This window comes from Emys orbicularis, chromosome 20 (assembly GCF_028017835.1).
Source record: "Emys orbicularis isolate rEmyOrb1 chromosome 20, rEmyOrb1.hap1, whole genome shotgun sequence".
NCBI classification, from domain to species: domain Eukaryota; kingdom Metazoa; phylum Chordata; order Testudines; family Emydidae; genus Emys; species Emys orbicularis.
This window is the reverse complement of record NC_088702.1, coordinates 997,430-1,020,565: the sequence shown is the minus strand read 5'-3', so window position 1 is coordinate 1,020,565 and position 23,136 is coordinate 997,430. Positions and strand designations below refer to the sequence as shown.

Below are 23,136 nucleotides of genomic sequence, written 5' to 3'. Positions count from 1 at the left end.
CCCGGAAACGCGTAATGTCTCTGTTCTGCAGGAAGGAATATCCCCTTGTACCACCAGAAAATCAGCGCCTCTCAGAATTTAGGACTCTTTATACCAATGAAGAAATGTGTCACCTCTACCCTGTGGCAGTGTCGTTCTGGGGTATCCTAGGAAGCCTGGTATCACACTGGCTGTCATCTGACCCCAGAGGGCCCTGGCCCGGCTCATTTGTTTCTGGCTAAGAATGTTGGGCAGTTCCTCAGGGAGCTGATGGTGACCAGGTGGGGCAGTGCACTGTCGGGTCTGTTTCACTTAAAACAATCCCCCCTGAAAGCAGAGTTTATCTGCAGCAGCAAACCTCATCGAGGCAGGGCAGGACTACACCATCACACAGGAAGTCATGTGATGACCGAGGGCAGGGGAGAGACAGAGGGAGGACTCTGTTCACCTCCCCACCCCAAGGAAGTCCTGAACACACATGGTCCTGGGGGTCTCGGGGACAACAGCGGCTGAAAACTAAATTTCTTTGCTGATCTACAGGCCAGGAGTGACTCAGGGAGCTTCCGCGTGCTCCCTCCACCTGCCCTGCAGACACGCTCTACTCTAGGAGGACATTCGGACCCTCATCCTCTTCTGGGCACAAGCTGTTCCCAGGTCACAGCAGTGCGTCTGCATCCTGGGCTGCTGTCCTGTCCGTGGGCACCGAGCTGAGGCTGTCAAGCCTTGTTATCCCGATGGAGCAGCACAGACTGCACCGAAACCCAGGGCTCGGGAGAGGAGCATTTCCACTGCTCACTCCACAAGCTCCTACGGCCCACTCGGAAAACTTGAGTTTGCAGAGCTTGGGTTTTGGATTCATGCCATTTGTGGCCTAGGCACCGGGCTCCTGCGTTCGTTTGGAGAATGAGGGAGAGAAACTGTCTGGCAGGGCATGTTAGGACTTGGATGGGAAATGCCTTTTTAAAGAACGAGAGCCACTTTAGCTGGTGGAAACTGGCATAGCTTCTTTGAGGTCAGGCAAGCTACACTGGTTTGCACCAGCTGAGGACCTGCCTTGAATCTTTTTCTTCTCGGTGCATAGCGCCTATGCAATACATATTAGCAGTCACAAACTCACAGGGTTAGGAGCATGTGGAGTCTCTACAAATGGATTGCAAAGGCTCTAATCTGCTGACCATTTGCCTTAGTCCCTGTGTTAAGCTAAAATCTGCAGTGACTTGTACTCAGAAACAGACATTTTGACAGACATCTCTGCCTGCTAACAAACTAGTTTGATACAAAAACTTAATGGAAAGTTACAATACCCTTTATAATATAGCAATATATTTCATAGTTAAAATAAACTATTATGCTTTTCTCCTATTATTAAAAAAAAAGCAAGCAGTACAGAGGCAAGATGCAAACCCATATTGATGCTCATCATCTAAGTCTGAATATAAACACTTCAGTTTTGAGAGTTGCAAAGAGGATGTTATATCGGTTCTGGCATTCTGCTTCTTTGTGGTTTTTCCCTCGTGGACAGTGCAGAATAGAGGTTCTTGGAGCAAAACTGAGGCTGTGCCAGGAAATGAGATGAGCTGAAGATGGGTGGGTCCTGTCTGAGATTCAGAATGAGAATTTCTCTGGCATTAATGAGCCAGAGAATGGTTATTTTTCCCCTTCCCTCTACCATAAAATGTGGGCATTGGCTGGTTCAGTCTGATTTGCGTGTGGTTTGTCACTGCTTTTTGTCTGTAGAATGTCAGCATCTCTTTGGGATGATAACGATGCGTTGAGTTTTACTCTTGTGCTTTTCCTCCCTCAGCCTCAGTTCTTCCTTTCCTTTGTTCTGGTTCAGTTTGAGGGGGTGTCATCTCCTGGCCCATTACTGCAGGTTCCAGAATGCCTTTCTCAGGTATGTAAACAGAGGTACCCCCTGCCACTGGGAGATGGAGACTGGTTGTTAAAGACTTGCCAATGGGCTACTCATAGAGAAATTCCAGTTCAGGTTAGGTGTTTCCAGTATAGGAGAGATGCCAGGTGTAGTTTATACAAGGAGTCCTAGTGAAGCAGCTTAGTAAATCTAGGAAAACTCACCTGAGTTACTCAGGGCAAGCCTAGGACATTGTGGGAATTGACACTATACAGTAGAACCTCAGAGTTACGAACACCTCAGGAATGGCGGTTGCTCGTAACTCTGAACAAAATGTTCTGGTTCTTCTTTCAGAAGTTTACAACTGAACATTGACTTAATACAGCTTTGAAACTTCACTATGCAGAAGAAAAATGCTGCTTTCCCTTTAGTTTTTTAGGCGTTTACCTTTAACACAGCACTATGCCGTATTTGCTTTTTTTTGTTTTGTTTGGCTCTGCTGCTGCCTGATTGCAGACTTCTGGTTCCAAATGAGGTGTGTGGCTGACTGGTGAGTTTGTAACTCTGGTGTTCGAAACTCTGAGGTTCTACTCTATCACTACGGATGTGCCTGTCTCATTAATATAATCAGTGGCTGGCTTATCCTTCTACTAGCAAAGGCTGTCTGACAGCAATGGCTCTGTAGAATCGTTTAAATGCCACTGCAAACATCATTGCTTTCACTTCCACACTAACTTGACCAATGCCAGGACAATGGTAGCAGGCAACAAAGGAGTAAAAATGGGTATCAGAGGTAGAGTCAAACATGCTTGCCACTGATGATTAGATTAACCAGACTGCTGTCTAAGGTGCTGAATATGAGGGACTGCAAAATTGGTGGGGTAGAGGAACAGTAGTGCCTGGTACTGCACTGGTGACAACTGGAGTACTGGACCAGTCAACTGAATCACGGAACATTGCTTGTGGCAGCACCAGAGATACCAGCTGGCAGTGCAGTTGAGTATCTGTCTCTCTTTATAAACCAGCAAGAAACTTCTGTCAAGATAATAATCAATCCTAATGAAATTACACTGCACTAGACAGTTATGCCTGTAGAAAAATTCTCATACCCTACGTGTGATATTGAAGCTTTCACTGCTTATGCTTCATTCCTCACAAAAGCTTTGAATCTGTTAGTGATTTGGCATTTTCCAGTCTCATCGCATTCAGTAGGATTTACCAACACTGATTATTAGGCACAAGTTTCCTGTTGGTGATACTGATCCTTTGCAACCAATCCTCCCTTTAGTGATCTAAAACTTGAGGATCTCTTTTTCTGTCTCTTGCTAGTACTTATATCACAGATTCAGTGTCAGTTGCTGTCGTTTAGTCCTATGTGAACCACCAGAGATGAAGACAAGTGTATTTTATAACTCTATTTAGCATTTATAGAGCCTCTCTCATCCCTAGACCTGAAAACACGTTATAAAGATGGATAAGCATTGTCCTCACCATCTTACAGGAGGGGAAATGGAGGCAGAGAGATGGGAAGTGACTTGCCCAAGGTCACACAGCGAGGCTGTGGCAGAGCCAGGGCTAGCACTCAGGGCTCCTGACTCCCAGGCGAGTGACCTAACCACTGGCCTACACGGTATTTGAAAGGGGGAGCAGATGGCTACCGTGGCTAGAATATCTCCTCCTGGCCAGAGTGGAGGGATGCTGGCAGTGATCTTAGCGTAGCCGTCTCTCCGCTCCGAATGCTGCACATAGTCAGGGCTGGGAAGGGGGGGAGCAAGGCTCAAACGATGGCAGTGGAAATGGAAGCACTCCTGAAGTAGGAGAAAGGCCTGATGGCTACGACTGGGAGGGTGACAGGCCAAGCAATGGTTTGGCTATAAACCAAAAACCTCTCCCGCCATGGAAAGGGGTGTGCCTGAGCCCTGGCTTCTCAAGATGGTGACAGATGTGCTGAGTGAGGAGTACCATGGCTATTGGCGCAGGAAACCCTCTGAGGGTATGTCCACACTACAAAATTAGGTCAATTTTATACAGTTGATTGCGTATGTCCACACTAAGCGCATTAGTGGGGTGGGGCTGATGGAAAGGTGTCCACGGTGCCCTTGTTCCTGCTGGCATGGGGCTGTGTAACATCCTGCCTTGCCTCTGCAGTACTTCTTTGGAGGGTGTATAATTTCCCTCCTGACCTCGGTCAATTGTGTTTACTGAGGCTCATTTTGCTCCTGCATTACCGACGGGGTGACTCAGACCTCTGTGGTACTAGGGCATTATTAGCAGAACTCCCTTGGTATTTCTGCCACAATATGCAGCAGAGCAATACCGTTGTGCCACCAGCGTTAGAGCGGGTGGGAAGAAGGCATATTCCTCTCTCCAACTAGTGATGGTTTCAGTGTAGGGTTTGACCTACCAGCAGCAACAAGGAGAGTTTTGCATGTAAACCCCTCTGCTACTGATAGATCCCTGCGTAGGTACCTATGGAATCCAGTGTTCTTTATAGAAGTGAGAGAGTTACAGAGGAGAAGTTTCCAGGCTAAGTATGCCTGAAGTAACAGAGTGACTTTCAGTACAATTAGCAGACACCGCTGGGTGATGTGTAATTAATAGCACAGAGTAATTACATGGTTACTTCATCCGTTTAAAAATATATAAATATCCTCTGCTGAGTTCTCATTGAGAGCAGCCAACCCCATCCCTGGAGTTCTAAGAAAGAAAGCCAGCGCCTTGCGGCTGCCCCCAGGACTCTGAACAAAGACCAGACAAGGCATTAAAACAACAAAGGCAGGAGCTGGGGCTGAACAAAGAGTTTTTAAAGAAGTGAAAACGTCAGAGGGAGAAGGGAACATTTTAGTTCCCAGAGGAAGCTGGGAGGTGACAACCAGCAAAGATTAGCCATCTCTCTCTCTCATGGACTGCCCTCTCCCACAGCCAGTGGCGGTGGTGGTAACTCGCACGTCCATCCCCACTCCTGACCATTGCTGTTGAAGGCAGCTCCCCCAGCAGATGGCCATAAAGGGCAGCATCCCGGGGTGTGGATATCTGTCTAGCTCAGGGGTTCTCAAATTGGGGATCGGGACCCCTCAGGGGGTCACGAGCTGTCAGCCTCCACCCCAAAACCGCTTTGCCTTCAGCATTTATAATGGTGTTAAATTTCTAAAAAAGTGTTTTTAATGTATAAGGGGGGGTCGCACTCAGAGGCTTGCTATGTGAAAGGGGTCACCAGTACAAAAGTTTGAGAACCACTGGTCTAGCTGTCTGCGAAGCTGCGCATTGCATCATTTACCCCGGGGTGGTTCTGCTGCTATCTACCAAGACCCAACAGAATCACTGCAATGAATTCGTCTTTTGTTTTAAACTGATGAAGTGTCCTAATCAACATTCTTTTCTGTTTCTCCCGATTACTACCTCCCATTAAAGCAACCTCATGGTTAGGTCAAGCACTGTTTGAGCTAGTAGAATGCCATTGTTGTCAGACAAGCTGAAGGCAGGGGGGAGAATTTTTAAATTCATGTCACACGTTAAGACCCTCTCTCTAATTGGCCCTGGGTGTTTCACCTTTCAGTTCTGAAGCCGCTTCAAAGAGTACCTGGACTGGAGAGGTACTGGATTATTTGCTGAGACTATAAATGGTGGCCCTGGTGTATGGGTGATGCAGGTAATTCAAGATCCACCACAAAACTTTTTCTATTCCTCCGAGGGGTTTTCAGGAGGAATGCAGGGTGCCCCCTTAAAGCCGTGCAGTGACCCTTGCTCCAGTCAACAGGACTGGATGCAGCTCCAGGAGGAGCCATCTGGTTCCAATCTACAAAGCCCTCCCTGACCCTTGGCTGAATGCATTGCTTCTGCAACCCTCGCTGCCCCGCTGACTCAGGGTGCTGGGAACTCGGATGCCTCGCATGGCTTCACTGGAGTGGCAGTGCATTTTTAACAATCCATGTTGGATTGACTTGCAGTGTGTTTCATCTCCCTGTAACCGCCCTGTAATGCAATAAACACCCCCGCGAAGCCGGCATGCCCCAGATGCTGCGCTCCAGCACGTGGCTTCAGGCAGGATATGGACTCACTCCTCTAAAGAGACTCAGAATAAAGCAAATGGAGCACCCTCCCCTAGCTGGAAATGTGTGTATGTGGCAGTGTTTTGGCAGGGGGTGGGGTGGCAAACGGGCCTCTGAGCTCAGAGCCTGTGCAAGAAGGCGAGATATTGGCAGTTCCCGGGTAGGGCTGTGGGAGGTGCAGGAGGCAAAAGGATAGCAGTCTTGGCAAACTAACTGTCCTCCTCCCCCACTCTTCCTTGGCAAGACACTTAACGAACAGGGCTGGGAGGAATGGGGACGAAGGAAGGCCCTGGAGATAAGCAGCCCCTTTTGCCCATGGCTCACAGCCCGCGCTGTGGAGTACTCTCCCTCTGTTGCAGCTCCATTGCTTCAGTGCTTCGGACTATTTTTTTTTTTTCTATTTGAAGACCTGAGATTGAGTGTGGATTTCTGTCCTCCACTAAACACTGCAGCAAGGGCCTTGCCAGAGGCTTCCCCTCACATCCGCTTCCTTCTCATCGCATGTAGAGGCACCAAAACAGAGATTGGATTTCTGGTTCCAAGGCGTTGTTGAACTCCAAGGGCTCTGAGCTAACCTCGGTGTTAGTTCGGTCATGCTTTCAGCATTGGCTTGGCCTGGATGTTTCTGTGGCGGCCAGAGGGCCGGAAGAAAGTTGACTTGACTCTGAAGACCCACAAGTAGCTCTTCTTGTCTGTCTTCCTAGGGCTTGGGGGCTCAGTCTGCAATTTAGCAGCTGCTTGAACTGGTGTAAGGGGTTGGGAAGGAGGTGGAGCTGACCCCAATCGGACTGTCGGACAGGGGCGTCTGGGGGGTTCCCCCTGCCATACTGATGCCACGAGCCTCAATAACAGCTGCGAGGAGCTGCTGCTGCTGGTGGCGCAGGGTTTCGGCGATGAGCAGGGGAAGAGAGTTGAAGCTAGTGGTGAGCTGCTCCAGTTTGGACTCTAGGCTGCCAATCTGCTTCTCCAAGTCCTCACTCCGGTCATTGAGCTCTGTGATCAGGTCATACATAACGTTCTGCATCTGGGGGACAAAGAAGACATCACAGGGATTAGTGCAGAGGACACTCACAACCAGAACAAGTGGGAGGTAAAAGCCCTGTTTACAGCTGAGCTGGCACAGCTGGCAAAGACCTGCAAGAATGGAGCAGCAGCCGGCAGGATATTGCATATGAAAGACCTGCCCTGTCTCTCTTGGAGATCAGAAATATTTGGGGGAGAATCTCTTTGGTTGCATTTCTGACGGGCTGGGGAGAGCAACAAGCTGGCTAACCCTGGAATGAAGCCTCAGAGGCCGAGAGTTCTGTACTGGGACTAAGACGAAAACATTTCACCCTGCGAAAGCTAAAGGGCAAACGCTGGATGTTTACTCTCTCTCCCGCCAAGCTGTCGGCTGTAGAAACCTTGAAAATACATCGTGTTGGCAAATCCTGGGAAGATTAAGGACAGAACGTTCTCCTAGCTGAGCAACTCCTAACCAGCTAATGGCCAAAAATTAAGAAATTAAAACTGGCTGCTGTCTTTTGGGAACGCTTGGAATCATCAGAGTCAGAGCATGTAGGACTAGATCTAAATAACAATGCTGCTTCGCACTCAGGTAGCACCTTCCATGGAAAGATCTCAAAGCGCTTCACAAAAGTAAGTGTTGTCTAAGGCGCCTAGAGGGGAACTGATTTGTTCAGGGTCACACGGTGAGGCAGTAGCAAAGTTGGGCTTGCCCCTACTCTAACCATTAGGCAAGGCAGCCTCTCTGGAATCTGGCGTATGGAAATACCAGCTCTTTTGGAAATTACAGAGTCTTCCATCACATTTGGTCTTTTTTGCTCTTGGTGTGGTCTGACATGGGTGCGCACACATGCAACCTCAGTGAATTGATTTCTGCACACCTCCACCTTGTGATTCTGATGCTGTTCATAAAATAGAGATGGGAACAGACAAATACAGGTGGCTAAAAGGAGAGAAGAAAGAATAGAATAGAGGGAAAATTACAGCAGGGAGGTGAAAGTTTGATTAGAGGGAGTTCGGGCACAGTTGCACCTAGCTAAACCAATACTTGTAACAAATAGAGCAGTGTGTGAACAGTGAGCCTTTTCACATGGATACTGGGAAGAGGGAAATCTCTGTTCAGAGACTGAACTTCCAGTGCAACAGAGCAAATTGCAACAAAAGTGCTGAGTCAATAAGTGAAGCTGTTTCCTGTGTAGCGAGGCACAAGCGTATTTTCCAAATCAAGAGAGAAGTCTTTAAAATGAATCAATGACCCGTTAAAAGAAAAGCCTGTGACAGGATTTTGCTCTAACGAGTTTATTCCTTTAACAGGTTTTTACCAGAGAGATGCTATGCTCTTCTAATTCGTTGCCTGGTGACTGAATGCCAGGGGAAGCCTGGACAGAGACGAAAGATGTGAGACTTCGGGCTGGTCCAGAGCATCGCAGTAAGAAAGACATTGATCAGCAGAACATCAGCGTTCACCTCTCGGCTGCCAGGTGCACACACTGGCAGCAGCTGGAACCGTCTGATTTAACTCTTTTCTGGCAGGACTCAGCCTAGGCTTGATTGGATCAGAGACTTCGATTTATTGACTAGCGGTGCAAGCAGCCTGCGCAGCTTCGCCTCTGGCGAATGCTCTGCAGCTTGTTCTGTGTTACGATCCATCTGCACGCTGCGGAAATGATTAAACGTGATCCCCAGCCTCAGCTATGCCGATCACCCCCACAGGGATTTGCATGTGTTCTGCCTCCACCTCTAGCCCTTCATCTTCTGCACTGAGAGCCTTGGAGGCCATGAAGACGTCACCTGTGTTTGTACAACACCGAGTACAACAGGGCCCTCAGCCTGACTGGGGCCTTTGGGCACACCCATAATACAACAACAACGAACAGAAGAGGGACCTGCTTTCTGGGTTGGGCTGGATCTTCCCCTGGTTTTAGGCTACACTGCTGTGTGGGTAGTTCCTGAGTTGCTGGTGGGTAATTTGGGACACTGATATTTGCATCATAAGGATAATCCCCACTGGGGACCTACTGTCTTAGTGCATCTCCGCCGTAAAGACAAGCCATCGCATTGACAGCAACCCAACTTCTATTTGTCAGGGAGAGGAAGCACCAAGCTGCTCCCTAAATTAAATCTTTTTTTCAGCAGGACACCGCACGTGAAAACTGAGCTCTTAGTCTGGCTCTCCAACTGGGTTTCCCGCTGCTACGAAATCTAACCCGGGATCGAGATGAGAGTAACCAGAAAGAATGTCCTCCTAACATCTGAGCCCTGCCAATGGAGCAGCTGGGCGTTCCAGGCCTGGGAGCTTTTAGCTCGTGCAGTTCTTTGAAGACATGCATATTGCGACGCTGCTGCGGCTCCACTGATATTCTGTCTCTGGGATAAGCCCCTGTCTGCGCGGGTGAGACTTTACCAGAATTTTGTCTTCAAATGAAGAGCATCTTTGGCTAATGTTTTAGGCTGTCATTTTCAACAGGGCCTGAGCTAGTCCAGCTGCTGCTGATTTTCAGTGGGAATTGGGCACCTCTCTGCCTAAAGCCCCTTTGAGAAGCCTGACCTTAAAAGATTGATCCCAGATCCTGCTTTGCTGTGTGTGGGCTGCAAAGGGAACTGGCACACCCCATCTATGCCAGCCGTTCCCGTTCCAGAGATGAGACACAATACTATTGTACCTATCCAACTCCAGCCTCTGTTAGAATCCACACTGCCCCAATCTCCGAGTGCAGTAACAGCTACAAACAGGGGCCCTATCCCTTGCTGCAGGGTATGAGTAATACCCCAACTGTCATTTCCAGATGCCTAGTGTTTGACCTTTTGTCTATTGCGTTCAGCCAGCTCCGACTGATTGATTATACAGTAAATGTAGATGAAAGGCTTGCAGCCCTGTGGGCCTCGGAGAGAACTTCAGGGACTTGCCTTGGAAAGGTCAACCAGCGTGTTGGCCTGGTCACTCAGCTTCCTCTGCTCCATCTTCACACTGCGCAGCCTGCGGAAGAAGAAAACGCTGATACAGCCATGTCCTTTTTCCGTGTGCTGGTCCCTCCATCAGCATTAACTGCTCTGGAAATCCAGCTGGGATTAGCCCCACACAGCAAATGGGTCACAAGAGACAAGCATATTTATAATGGCATCTGGCAAGGAAATGGAAAATTGCTCAGATTTTCTTCTCTATGAACGGAGCTGGAACATCGAGGTCTGGACCATGTTGGTCATTCTCCCTCCCACCCCACTGTTCTTCTGGTCGCCATTTGGAGTGGATTCCACTTACTGGTGAATGGCTTGAAGGAACTTTCTCTGATGCTTCCTGACTTTGGCATGATCAATCTTCTTTAGCAGCTTTGTGTGTTTGTAGATAAACCACGTTTCCCGAAGGACGTTGGCTGCAGCATTCTTGATCTGCAAGACAAAAGTGGAGACCCAGCTGCAGGTTAGTTCCTCCACCTGGCTCAGAGAGCATATGGGATGCAGTATCTTGTACGTTAGGCCTGGGGCAATGGTTTGGATTGGTCTGTACTGGTCCTACAAGCTGCTGAGCACCCTCCCCTCCATTAAAGTCAGTCAGAACTGAGGGCACTCGGCACCTTACAGCACTGCTTGGCACTTGGCAGGATCGAGCCCTTGCTCACAAGAGTGACGGGTAAGAAAGAGGGTTGGTGGGGAAATGGGCAGATCTGAGGAGACACGGGATGAGTGGGCTCCTCCTTATGCTGACAAGGTGCTTTGCTGGACACTTTGCAGGCGAGGCAGGAGTGGATTCGGGACCACGCAGCAGTGTTCTTGTTTGGGTTCCCACACACTCCCTAGCCTGCCCCTCAGTTTTTACCTTGCGCCTAAATGTGCAACAGTCTACCCTGTGCTGGGCAGGACCACGTTCTTCATGGAACCAGTTCCAGGCCATCCCCACATGCCACTGAGAGTCCCTGGCAGCTACGTTCCCTCTAAGCTGCGTGGGCACACAGCAGGCTATCAAGAGGCAAGCAGGTGCAAGAGGCGCCTCTCTCCTGGACCTGGAGCTGCTGCAGCTGGTGAGAGGCGCCTGGACCTGGGCTGCAGCGAGAGAGAGCTGGGGGAAGTCCTCTCTCCCTGCCGCAGCCCCAGGGCAGCCTGCAGCCCAAATTCCTCATCCCTGGCCCCACCCTAGAGCCCGCACCCCCAGCCAGAGTCCTCCCCCACCCCAACCATGTGCCCCAGCCCTGAGCCCCCTGCCACACTGTGAACCTCTTGGCCCCACCCCCACCACACGTCACCTCCATTTTGGTGCACATAAAATTCATTCTGCACATGGATGTAAAAAATTAGAGGGAACCTTGCCTGGCGGATATTTAGCCCTGTCCCCGAGAGGGCATGGATTCTGTATCGGCCGCCGGTGTGAACATGCCTCACGTGCAGAGAGGAATCCACCCCCAGTGCCAGCTGCTCCTTCCCCACGGTAGCCAAACCATTGTGACAGCTGTTTCACACACAGGTAGGTTTGGTTACACTGGAAATGGGGACAGCACCACTGCAATTTCCTGTACTTATCCCCAATGATTAAAGCCAGAGCTTTTCCCCTTTGCAGCGCCCTCTCCATGCAGTAAAGCCACATATTCCTGCTGATGGCATGGAAACGGCTGATATCACTCAGTGCACCACCGATTTGAGACAGACCAACAGGATCCAGACAGCTAGGGACAAAGTCTTCATTTAAACACAGACATCTTGAGTAATTAGTGAAAAGAGCAGGGGGAAGCATTCCTTGGTTGCAGGAAAGACAAACTGATTTGTAATTAGCTGTTACCTTTTGGGTTTTTGCACGTTTTGCTCTGTGTCGGGAGTTTAAGCACAGATAACCACTGCTCAGACATTTCCAAAAGCATTGCAGATTGCTGGGGCAGGAGAACAAAGAGAGGTTGTGAGTACCAGGGGGAATTTTTATACACAACCTTGTGTGAGTAACCAACAGCCTGGGAGACTCAGGTCCTCTGTCTACAGAACTGGCAGTGCGAGTGAAAGCTTCCTCCAGTGCTAGTGCGTCGCCACCGCTTGGAGGGACTGACCGTGGGGCAGCAGTCTTCATGGCTCACTCCGTCTTTGGCCTCGCTGCTGAGACTGCCAACCAGCCAATCGTTTGCTTTTGTTATGGCCACTTGTCCACTAGGGACTTGACTGAGACCCCCCCAGCAGCCGTCAGATGTTAGTGACTCTCGGTCACGTGCTTCCCAGGTTTACTTGTCTCCGGTAGCAGGTCACACCTGAACACAGGCCTGTTCTATCATTGCCGGTGCTGGCGAGAGAATGAACCAGGGCTCTCCTCTTTCTACCACCCCCAAGTACTGCACTTTCCATACATGGGTTTATAATTCAATTTCACATTAGGCTGGTGGTTGTGCCCAGAGTAATCAAATCCAGGTATTTCTTAAATCAGGACTCCACGTGCTCTCGTCTTGGCTAGGCCGGGCTGTCAGGTGTGGGAAAACAGGATCCTCCGCCTGCGAACACACACGTACAAACCACAGTGCAACACGGACATCACTGAATTTATTAACCCCCTGCTGGTGGCTCGGTCCGAGAGAGTCTGTGCATGAACCTGGCTTGAAGAGTCTGCTGTTAAATGCAGCTTTGGTGCTTGCTTTGAAATGAACTGGCCACAGTCCACCTGGCACAAAGCCAGCAGATCAATAGCCACAGGAGGAGGAGGAACAGGTTTTAACCACTGTTTGCTTTCTGTATCGCTTATGTCACCATAAACGCCACTGTGGCTGTGGTCTCCCTGCAAGGCAGGCACTCTGCATTTCCTGCACAACACCCTTTTGGCAGCTTGCTCTTCGCAAGACATTCCTCCCTTGCCAGACACTCAAGCTCAGAATGGGCACCCTGCAGAAACGAATGTCTCTTCGCAGTGACACTGGGGCTGGGAGGGATGGAAAGGAGGAAAGTGCAGATTTCCTGAGGAAGGAGTGAGGCACCAGAATCTCCCCAAGATCCCTGGATATTCTGTGGGGTATGACAATTTTATCCCTAAACTTTTCAGGGGGCTCTTAGTTTTCCACCAGATTTTCCACTTGGATTTTATCTGTAGCTGCCTTTGATTTCTGTAGGTCCCAGAGCATATTTAACAAATAAAACATACATGAGGGTTGGGGAATGGGGCGGAGGGCAAGTAACATGGGGCGCTGCTCTAGTGAGGAGAATGGAGAGACCAGAAAAGAAGCTGTAAGGAGGGTGCATGGACAATTAGGCTTCCTCCATTTTCCTTCCAAACCATCACTTCAGGGGTTTTGTTGCTTTATAACAGAATCCCGGTTTTATCACCAAAAGGGACCAATCCACTGCATGGTCCTTGGAAAAATACGTCCCACATCAACCTGCCGGCTTATTTTTTCACCATGTTTTAAAATCCCTTAAAAATGAGCACAGAGGAAGCTAGTTTTGCTCTTCTGACTGCCCCAAGTCCCTGGCTATGAAGATGATCATTTCAGTTCTCTGCTGCTTATGGGAGGTATCTGGTTTTCCTCCTAGATTTCTCCCTGTCTTCAGCAAGAGGGCGCTGTATCGCACTCAAGATTTGTGTAACGTTCTTCATCTCTGACAGTTTCAATTCAATTCCCTGCCCGTGGTCTCGATCTCCTCTACTGCTAAGTCTCCACAGGATCCAGACAGATTTGAAAATTGAGTTTCCAAGTCGTGATGCTGAGCCAGTCCAAAGTCACGTACCTACCTTTGCTTCACTGCCATCTCACTCGTACAAAACATTGCTGGCGCCACTCACATTTGCAATGACATTAGGTACAGTCACCACAGGGTATCAAGTGATTATACACTGCCAGAGTTCTAGTGCAGTTCCATGGCTGGCAAAGACTGGGTCCTCACGGATTTCTTCCCCTCTGAGAAACTCTCTCATCCATGCTGGTGAAATCCAGGCTTAGGGTTTTGTCTGTACTCACAGCGCTGTACTGGTGCAGCTGCTCCTCTGTAGAGCTTAGTGGAGACACTACCTACCTCCGCCTCCCCGAGAGGCAGCAGCTGTGTGCACTGGGGGCGAGGCGGTGTAATTACCTCGCTCAGGGGTGTGGATTTTCCATAATTACACCAGCACAAGTTTGTAGTGTAACTCGGCTAAAGTCAGGAGAGTTGCACTAGTGCCACACTGGTGTAAGTGGAAAGATTAGCTCAGCATGCTTTGCAAGGATCATCCACTCTGACTCATGAAAAGTTAATGGGCCAAATTCAACCCTAGTGTAAGCAATTCCCTTCGCTTCAGCTGAGTTGCACCTATTTATACGAGTGTGAACCTGACTACTCACGGCGAGAGGTGTAACTGCGCTGACTCCATCCTCTCCTCGTGGAGCGGCTCCCTGGCTAGACTCCCCTACAGAGTCCGAACCTACTGCTACCTGCTGCGCTCCAGGCTGGCTTGGTCTATGCATCATTCTAGCTCAACACGAGGGCTCATCTGGAGGCTCTTGAAGAAAATGGAAAATGGCTTTAAGACTGAACTCCCCCGGGCAGAGGTGCGAGTGGGGGTCTGCGAGCGCTAGGCCACGATTAACAAGGTCACTTTACCTCCTGGTTTGCCTCTGGAAGGTTCCATGAGGGAAGCATCACCGAAATCCCTGCACTGCCCTGAGTGGGAAAAGCTTCTGGCCCTGCAGCTTTCCCTCCAGCCCTTTTTGGGAGCAGATACTGGAAATCAGAGACATGGGGCCAAATTCTATGCTGATGTAAATGGATGAAATTCCACTGAAGTCAACAGAACTGCACCCATTTATACCAACTGAGAAGTTAGTCCAAAATGTGGTAAGCCCCGGATTTGATGTTCTGTTGAATCCCTCTGCTGGCCAACCCGCCCAGTATGGCTCTCAATAACACAATATCTTGTTCACGTAGAACTAATTCTTCAGGAGACTTTTCCACTGCTCCTACAGCAAAGGCAGAATAAGTCCTATCAAAGGATTTGAAACTTACAGTAAACAAACCAAACTACATTTTATAATGAATGTATCATGCTCTCTGTTTGTATTACAGATTCCTTTGTTTAGTACTTGGCTCTGTGGCCCTCTCAGCCCTGGAGTGCTCAGTTGCTGTAGGTATCCTTTCTGCCTTACAGTCTGTCTGAGCTTTTCTGATCATGAGATCTTGGGAGCAGGGCCAGTGTCTTCCTGTGTGTCTGTACAGTGCTTAGTACACAGTGGGTACCATCCCAGCATAAAGAACGACTAGTAATTGGATGGGCAGCTGTCTGAAATGCTGGCCCTGCTGCTGAACCTCTGAGTGATCATTAGGTCCTGCCCAGCTGGGATCCAAAGCATGTAAATAAGCACTGTGCCTCCAGTCAGCACAGGCCTGCTCTGGAGAGATGAAGAGGAGGATCCCCTTCTGAGAGGGGAAAGGCAGCCTGTCTCCTCCTAGGACAGGTTGTGGCACTTCCTCTGCTCGGGTGCACAGCTGGGCTTTCCAGATTTTCCTAAGTCCCTTGTAAACGGGAGACTTTTGGAGCAGAAGATTGAGAAAGAGCTGGTGTTACTTGCTCATTACAGACTTGACAGCTCCTCTTCCAAGCCTGCGCAGCATTCAGACCATGTACGGCTTAGACAATTTATTTTCTATTATGCTACAGCTGTTGCCGTGCCACTGTAGCGTGAAGTAGGCTGTATTTTTTGTATCGACAGCAAAAGAATATGTCCCTAAACTTTCCTTTTGACCTCTGTATATTCTCCTAAAAAAAAAAAAAAAAAAAGCCCTCCGCCAACACAATTTATAGTCAAAGCAAAAAGAACAGGAGTACTTGTGGCACCTTAGAGACGAACAAATTTATGTGAGCATAAGCTTTCGTGGGCTACAGCCCACTTCTTCGGATGCAAAGCAGCTCAACTCTCATTCTCATGAATAATTCCCCAGTGAAACGGGGCTGCAGGGACAACTGGGCATGCATTGCTACGACTCCACAATAAAAATCACTCCACGCTTAATTCAGGCTGCAGAGGATTAAAGCCGAGCTCAGTTTCTAATGACGCTCCCAATGCGAGGCAGCTTGACAGAGACCTGTTGAGCACAGCAGGGCTTTGACACTGGTGGCCGTGGTGTTTCAGGATCCTTCTTGGGAAAAATATTCGTGATCTTCATGCAGACAGAAGCGTTGGGAAATCTTGTCACAAAAGCTGTCCTTCAAGAAACAGCTCCTGACCTGTTAATGTGCTCCATTGCTCTGTGATGGACACATTTCTGCCTGCTCTACAGGAGCGTTTTGCCCTTTGAGTGCTGTCTTTGCAGGCCGACCTGCACCAAGGCACCAGCTCAGTGATCTTTTGAGCTCTGCCCCAGAGAGGAGACTTTGGTTTTTCATTTTAACTAGCCACTTCCATAAGGAAATGAGGAAAATTACCTGGAGTGACCAAGGGGGGAAATGATTTAGAGAAGGGCACTTTGGAGAGGAAAACGTTCCTGCAGAAATGTGGGGAAACAGAAACACTGCAGCATTCCATGATATTTTTCTGTCAGGGCTCAAGAAAAGCTTATAGTGCAAGTGGCCAGCAGCCCCCTTCAGCCAGCATTGTTGATGCTTGAGGAGTTTCTGGGTACAGGCAAGTTTTCTCCTCCCGGATCAACGTCCGGTCTCATTGTGATGTCACAATCTAGTTTACAAGATGAGAACGGTCAGGCCAGACTCTCAGCAGGCCTAGAGCAGCATAGTTCCATTGAGATCAAAGTGGATTTACACCAGCTGGCTTAAGGTTTCCTGCGGTTACATTTGGGGATTTTTACCCCAACCAGCCGTGACGGACGCCCCACTGCCTGGAGCACCTTACCCGCTTCGTCAGCTGAGTGTCCATCATGAAGTTGTGCACGTGCTTCTCGGCTTTGGTGAGTTCCAGTTTCCTGGCCACCACAGCCACCACCAGGGCAGTGCAGCCAGCCCCCTGCCGTGGGAAAAGCAAGGGGAGGAGAGAAGAAGGCAAAGAGTTAATCGTGGAGCAGCGAGCGGCCCCCTCCTACTTCCAAAATGCCACTTGCCTTCCCGCAGAGGGACACTTGGGATGAAACCGTGCAGTGATGGTGCTTTGCATGGCCGCAGCCCCATCCCAGCCATTTACATACATTAATTATACTTCACCCCTCCACCCCCTTGTGCAGCAGGTCATCTATTTAATTACTCCATGGGGTCAGCTGCCCACAGTGCTGGACATGTGTCCTTGAGCGGCTGTTTGTGTAATTACTGGACCATGCTGCTGGTTGGCAGGGGGTCATCAGGAAACCGTCGCCCTCTCCTGACCCTCCCAAGACACTTAGAAGCTGCACTCAATACTCCAGCTCAGCTGGTGCAGTTGGCATAGTGCCCCTGAGCTAAGGAGCTGGCCCCACTGCTTTTAGGAGGAGAGCATCAGGACTAGGGGGCATTCCTGGCTCCTGGAGGAAGTCTGTTTTGTGGGTTAGAGCGGGAGTGGGAGAGGGGGGAAGTCAGGACTCCTGGGTTCTATTCCCAGCTCTGGAAAGGAGCATGGGCTAGTCATCAGCCCCCGGGGACCTGGGCATCAGGACTCCTGGGTTCTGTTCCCAGCTCTGGGTGGGAGTGTAGGCTCACAACTAAGCCAGAGGGACTAGGAGCCAGGACTCCTGGGCTCCATTCACTGCTGTGGGAGGATTGTTAATGCAGGCAACCGGGACTCCTGAGTTTCTTACCCTGACTCACTGTATGACCTTGGCAGCATATTCCTTCCCCTCAGTTTCCCCATCTGTGAAATGGGAATAATGACACTTACTGGCCTGACTAAACCCTTTGTTATTTAAAAAATAGCTTCCTTTGTGAGAGTCATGAAGGAAGCCCTTTGTGTGTTGCCTGTATTAGGCTGCAGGGCCACGTGGCTGGGAAGAGGATGGCTCAAACACCCCAGCAGGTTTGCAGGCACGCTCCCTCGCTCTCTCTCAATCTCTGTTTTCTCTCATGGAGCTTCAGAGAAAAAGAAACCCGCCTATGCTTTTGGCGCAGCTGAAGCTGGCACCTTCTCCTTGGCTCTTCCTAAGCGATTCCTTTAGAAAAGGCTGCTGGCACCCTGCACGTTGGTCAGCTACCCATTTTTACTACAGTGAGGCTCGGCATAGAAATGAGATCATGTGAATCACTTTCTCTGTCTCGTCCTCCCTCCCCCCTTCTCCCTCCCCCTAAACGGTGACAGCTGGTAGCTCCTTTTTACCAAGCAATTACAGTAGGAACTGTGCCCGTTTGAGTCAGGATATGTTCCATTTGGCAAGCGGAGAGCCCCATTGGTAGCTATTATCTCCTGGATAGATTTGGCTTTGAAAGCAAAAGGTGCCAACCTGAAAGCGAATCTGTGCATGTGTGAGAGATAGAGTGAGAGTGTCTGCCCGAGTCTCCCTGTGTGGGAATGAGACCACCTCCCTTGTGCTGCCTGGCAGAGACCGTGACCTTGGGGAGCAACCTTTCATTCCTTAAAAATCATTAACAAACATCCCGGTCTGAGCTCTCCTGTAAGGCTCCGTACGTACACTTTTCATTCCCTCTGTTCCCTTGGAGTGGAGGTTCTTCTGGTTCGCCCAGTCTAGCTTGGGATTGGACATCTGCCCTTGGCTGTGAGGTTAGCTCGGGGCCAGGTCACTGCTGCAAGCGATTTTTGTTATTGCTCTTCTCTTCTGCCGTGCCCATCATGGTGGTGTCTGAGCTCTGCAGACCCACCCTGGATCTAACACCAGGCTGATGTCTTTTACAGAGTGCACGTCCGAACGTTGCAGATACGCCAGGCATCCGTGCCTGGGGACTACCTGCCTTCGCTCCTCCAGACAGGACTTTCCATCAGAGGGAGGGGGTGGGTTTTCGGGCCATGCCTCAGGTTCACAATAACCCCTGGCTTCTCTTTCAGAGCTTGGGGGGACAAGTGCAGCGCCCCCGGGGAGCTTCCGGCCTCCGCCCCTCTGAAAATCAGACCACAGACTCGCTGGAACCCGCCAGGAGGACTCAGCCTTCACCTGGAAGTGATGGAGGCTCTGTCCGTTCTCCATGGACCTGGCATGATTCGTAAGCCCCGGGGTCACTGGGGAAACATTTCCTTCCTTCCCTGGCTGTTGTGCAGTTAATTCTCACCCTCCACCCCGAAAGTGACTGCACTCAGGGATGCTGTGTGCATTAGCCTGGGATCTGCTGAGATGCCAGGGGTTGTATCAAGACGCTCTGGTTAGAAAAGGGAGCAGGGGGATAACGATATCCACATTTCTTACATTTTCATTCTCTTCCCCTTTCATCTTCCGAACAGACAGCGAACTAAACCTCACAACCTTGCTGAGAGTGGAGTGTGCTCACCTCCATTTTACAGATGGGGAAACCGAGGCACAGAGCGAGGCAGGGACTCACCCAAGGTCATTCAGGGAGTCGCTGTTAGCCTGAGGATTAGAACTCAGGGGCTCCTGGCTCCCAGCACGTGCTCTTTCCACTAGAGATAACCCAATCTCGCTAATCCTCGAAGGAAACAGCTCACCGATGGGGAAACGGAGGGTCTCTCCCCTGTTATTCATGGGCATGTCTACACTGAGTTTTAAAACCTGGGGCAGCAAGTCTCAGAGCCCGGCTCTACAGACTCAGGCTCATGGAGCTCACGCCTGGCACTACGAACAGCTGGGCAGGTGTTCAGGCCTGGGCTGGAGCTCAGGCTGTGAAGCCCAGGACAGTTCTTCGGAGTCTGCGCCCCAGCCTGAGCTGTAATGGCGGCACTGGTGGGTTGAGCACCCTAGCGCAAGCCGCAGCAGCCCGAGTCGGTAGAAGCAGGCTCTGAGGCGCAGCTGGCGTTTTGTGATCCCTCACCTGTGCTGACAGGTGTTCCATGGAGTGGAATGGCTGGGGCTGCACTGGAGGGCTCCTTGTGGTTCATGAGCCCCTGGGGCTCAAAAGAACAGTAGGCTAGACTGTGATAGGCAGCATAGGTGGGTCCCTGATGTAATTCACAGCATATTTAACCACGCTGGAGGGCGCTATACAATCCTCTGGGTCCCAGGAAAGCAGGGGTGTACTCAGGTCCCACTGTTCTGGGACTACGCCTGCTAAACTCAGACTAGGCCATTGGGTGACAAACTCTCCTTTTTGAGAGGATGGGGAGAGGCAGCCAGCTTAACTCCCTCATCATCGGGGTGGCTCTGAGCAGGCAGGTTCCCTGACACCCGGCTCCCTGTATGCTTAGCCTCACTCACACCTAAGCCTGACCCCTGTTGCTTCTGTTCAGCTGGGGAGCGTCTCCTCCCAGCTGCAGGAACTCACACGCCAGAAGATGCTGCTTGCTCTCCTCCACCGCGGCTGGCTGAGCAGAGGGGCTGATCTGTCAGCTGTGGCAGGAAGCACCAGGGGCTGTGGCAGGCGCTAACAGACTCATTTTCTGGCTGTTTGCTGGGAAGTGTCACACTCCTCCCGTTTGGCTGGCGTTTCCGTGGCAGCAGCCAGATCAAGTACTTTCCCAGGCTAGCGAGTGAATGCTCCCCAGGGGAGCTGCATTAAAAGGGTCTGAGCACGCTGGCACAGCACAGCAGCAGCAGGAGCTCACCATGGAGGCAGGACTAAAACCCAGACACTGAGGGGTAGTTTCTGGCATGTTGAAAATTATCTTTCTTGAGAGTCCGGCGAGCCTGGGATTCTAGGGGCAGGAGAAGGAGGGGGAACCAGTTGCTCTCATAGAACTTGGAAAATCTGTGAACTGGTCGGCCAGAGGAGCAAATTCATGCCTCAGTAGTTTGGCATGGTCCCCCAGGCCATGCCAGCCAGCGGGTGGCTCCCACAGCATTGCTCCAGCCTGATGCACTAGATCCCACCCTTTAGTCCCACTCAGGAGCTAGGAGGAGCAGCAGATGCAGCCCACAAAGGAGAGGGTCTTGCAAGGGAGGCAGGCAAGTCCGGGCAGCAGAGTGGAGAGAAGCAGAGTGATGACGGAAGAGGAACCCTTGGAATGAAACAGGGCTGGGCTTGAAAATACCTGACGCTGTGTGTGCTCGGAAACGTGTTAGGGGAGCAAGTTGAGCCCTGGTCTATCACTGAAACGTCGGCTGCCCTACTTCTGTGAAAAACCCACACCCCTGAGAGCTGCCGCGAGCTCGCCAGGATTCTTCTATTGCCCGAGCTATGGCCTCACTGACAGCTGGATTAAATCCAGCAACGGGAAAACCCCCTTTGTCGGGGTCATGAGGGTCTACGCTACAGCCACAGCACTGGAGTGGCTGCAGTGTAGACACAGCGTAAGCCTGTCTCTCTGGAGTTCCCAACTGCTGTTCTGGCCTTTATGCCCCTCCTGTGAGCCCACGCTGAGCACCCACCCAAGGCAGCCTGGGGAGCGTGGACCATACCTCAATGCCAGGACCTGCATCCAGGGCTGTGGCCATTTAAACCCCAAAGGAGTAAGCAGGGCTTAATTGGTGCATAGGCCTCGTGCAGCTGCTCAACACAGGTAGATTTTTACCCAGATTTCTGTGCACCCACAGTGGTTGCTGGGATCTCTCCTGACGATAGAAAGGAAGAGGAGAGAGAAGACACACCCCTATCCCCAGCACCCAATGATTGGGGAGGGAAGACTGGGCCAGATCCTGAGCGGTGCCAATTTACAGCAGTTGAGGACCTGGTGTCGTCCATTGACTGGAGAAGCAGAGACCCACAGAGCAGTTCCAGTGCTGTCTCCTGGTGGATGTGGTGGCATTTGCCTGGTGACAGCGGGTCAGTACACAATAGAGCTCAGTCAAGTTCATGCTGCGTCATGGCCCAAACAGTGCAGCACAGCACCAGGGCCTCCCACACGGACAATTTTGTGCATCTTCATTCGATAACGACCCATCCATCTCTCTGGCTAGTCAAGGTTGCACACCTCCATCTTCAAGTGCCTCTCGGCTTCTCCTTCAGGCTGGCTTCCATGGGACATCGCCAGCTGGAGAACTCTAGAAACTGGAACGTATCAAGAGGATTTTGGAGAGGAGACCCGGTATCTCTCACTCAGCCCTGGGAGAACTGACTTCATTAGCTTAGTTTACGGAACACAAACAAAATGAAATATTAATGAAGAGGTGAAAATGACAAATGGAATGAGGGGGTGTGGAGACATCACAGCTGGCTTCTTGTCTCTCCCAAGGATTCCTTACCACAGCTGGAGTAGCTCCAACGTGATTGAAACCAGCTGGCACTGAGCAGTTTTAGGATGGAATCTAGTCCCCACAAGTACACTAGGGATGCTCACCATCTCTGTTCACTGTTCTGACAAACAGCTCTAGGAACCAAGCACCAGCCTGCTCCAGATGTTGGCTTGTCCTGGAGATATCCCTACCTGTGATGGGGGTGGGTCACCCCAGCCTCCTGTACCGAATCCACCCATCCTCTGTTGGCCTGAAAGCTCAGAGTCTGCTTTGCTTCTCTCTCAGAGCGAGATCGAGAGACGCTCCTCTGCAGGCAATGTCATTGCACTGGGGGAATCAGCCCCAGTTCTCACTCCTGCTCACTCTGGTACTGCAGCCTAGAGCCGACAGGGCCTCTGGAGGCCACTGGCTGGACACCGCGCTATTGGGTGCTTTCGAAATGCCTAGCCAGAGAGGCGAGCTGTGCGATGCTGTGAGGCAGCTGCCATAGTGTCTCCTACTGAAATGCAGAGGAGCTCCAAGTGTCTGCTGTGGTAGGTGAAACTCCCTGGTAGGCAGGAGCCACAGCGCTCTGACCCCTGCTTGGTGGCAAATCACTGCACGGTTACTCGGGAACTCTGCAAGATGTCAGTTATTAAACCTAGTCACAGCACGCGCACATGCAGCCCTAGCCTTGGCCTCCATGGTCACCATGGTAACCAAATGGGGAGGTTGCCTTTAACTAATTACTGTAATCATCACCAGGAGCCTGGCATAGGAAGGGTGTGGCCGGGGAGGGAGGAGAGAGAAATGTCTCAGCAAGAGAGATTCCTTGATGCAGAGGGTGCCCATGAGGACTAGCGCCTGCCTGGGTAACCCCACGGAGCTGTTGGCCTGAACAGGGGCTGAGGAGCAGAGTTCCCCGCATCCAAGTGTACGTGAAAGAGGAACAGGCCTTGGCTAGTGATATAAACGGCTGTGGGACTCAGACACCGGCTGTAAAACAGTGGGTAGCCATGGCTGGTTCGTTTAGCTTGATTAAGAAAAACAGGGAGCATTATTTCATGCCAAAGCGAGGATCCTAGTGTATAATACACAGCGAGAGTCGCCCATCGTAGGCTGCTGAGGAGTGAGGTAGCTGGAAAAGTTTGCTGTACCAGGTGATGTTTCATTCCACTAATAAAAATATTCTCCCTG

General features: G+C 50.7%; 1 protein-coding gene across 2 annotated transcripts in view; it reads right to left on the bottom strand.

The window, feature by feature from the left end:
- Positions 1 to 5,981: 5,981 nt before the first annotated feature.
- The window catches only part of KCNN3 (potassium calcium-activated channel subfamily N member 3), a 54,069-nt gene continuing 36,914 nt past the window's right edge, over positions 5,982 to 23,136 (bottom strand). For both annotated transcript variants that reach the window (XM_065419829.1, XM_065419830.1), the window contains 4 exons: positions 16,662 to 16,772; positions 10,145 to 10,272; positions 9,793 to 9,862; positions 5,982 to 6,904 (listed from right to left, as the gene is read on the bottom strand). In XM_065419829.1, the coding sequence (XP_065275901.1) occupies positions 6,608 to 6,904; positions 9,793 to 9,862; positions 10,145 to 10,272; positions 16,662 to 16,772 (606 nt within the window). In that variant the 3' untranslated portion in view covers positions 5,982 to 6,607. The remainder of the gene's footprint in view (positions 6,905 to 9,792; positions 9,863 to 10,144; positions 10,273 to 16,661; positions 16,773 to 23,136) is intronic.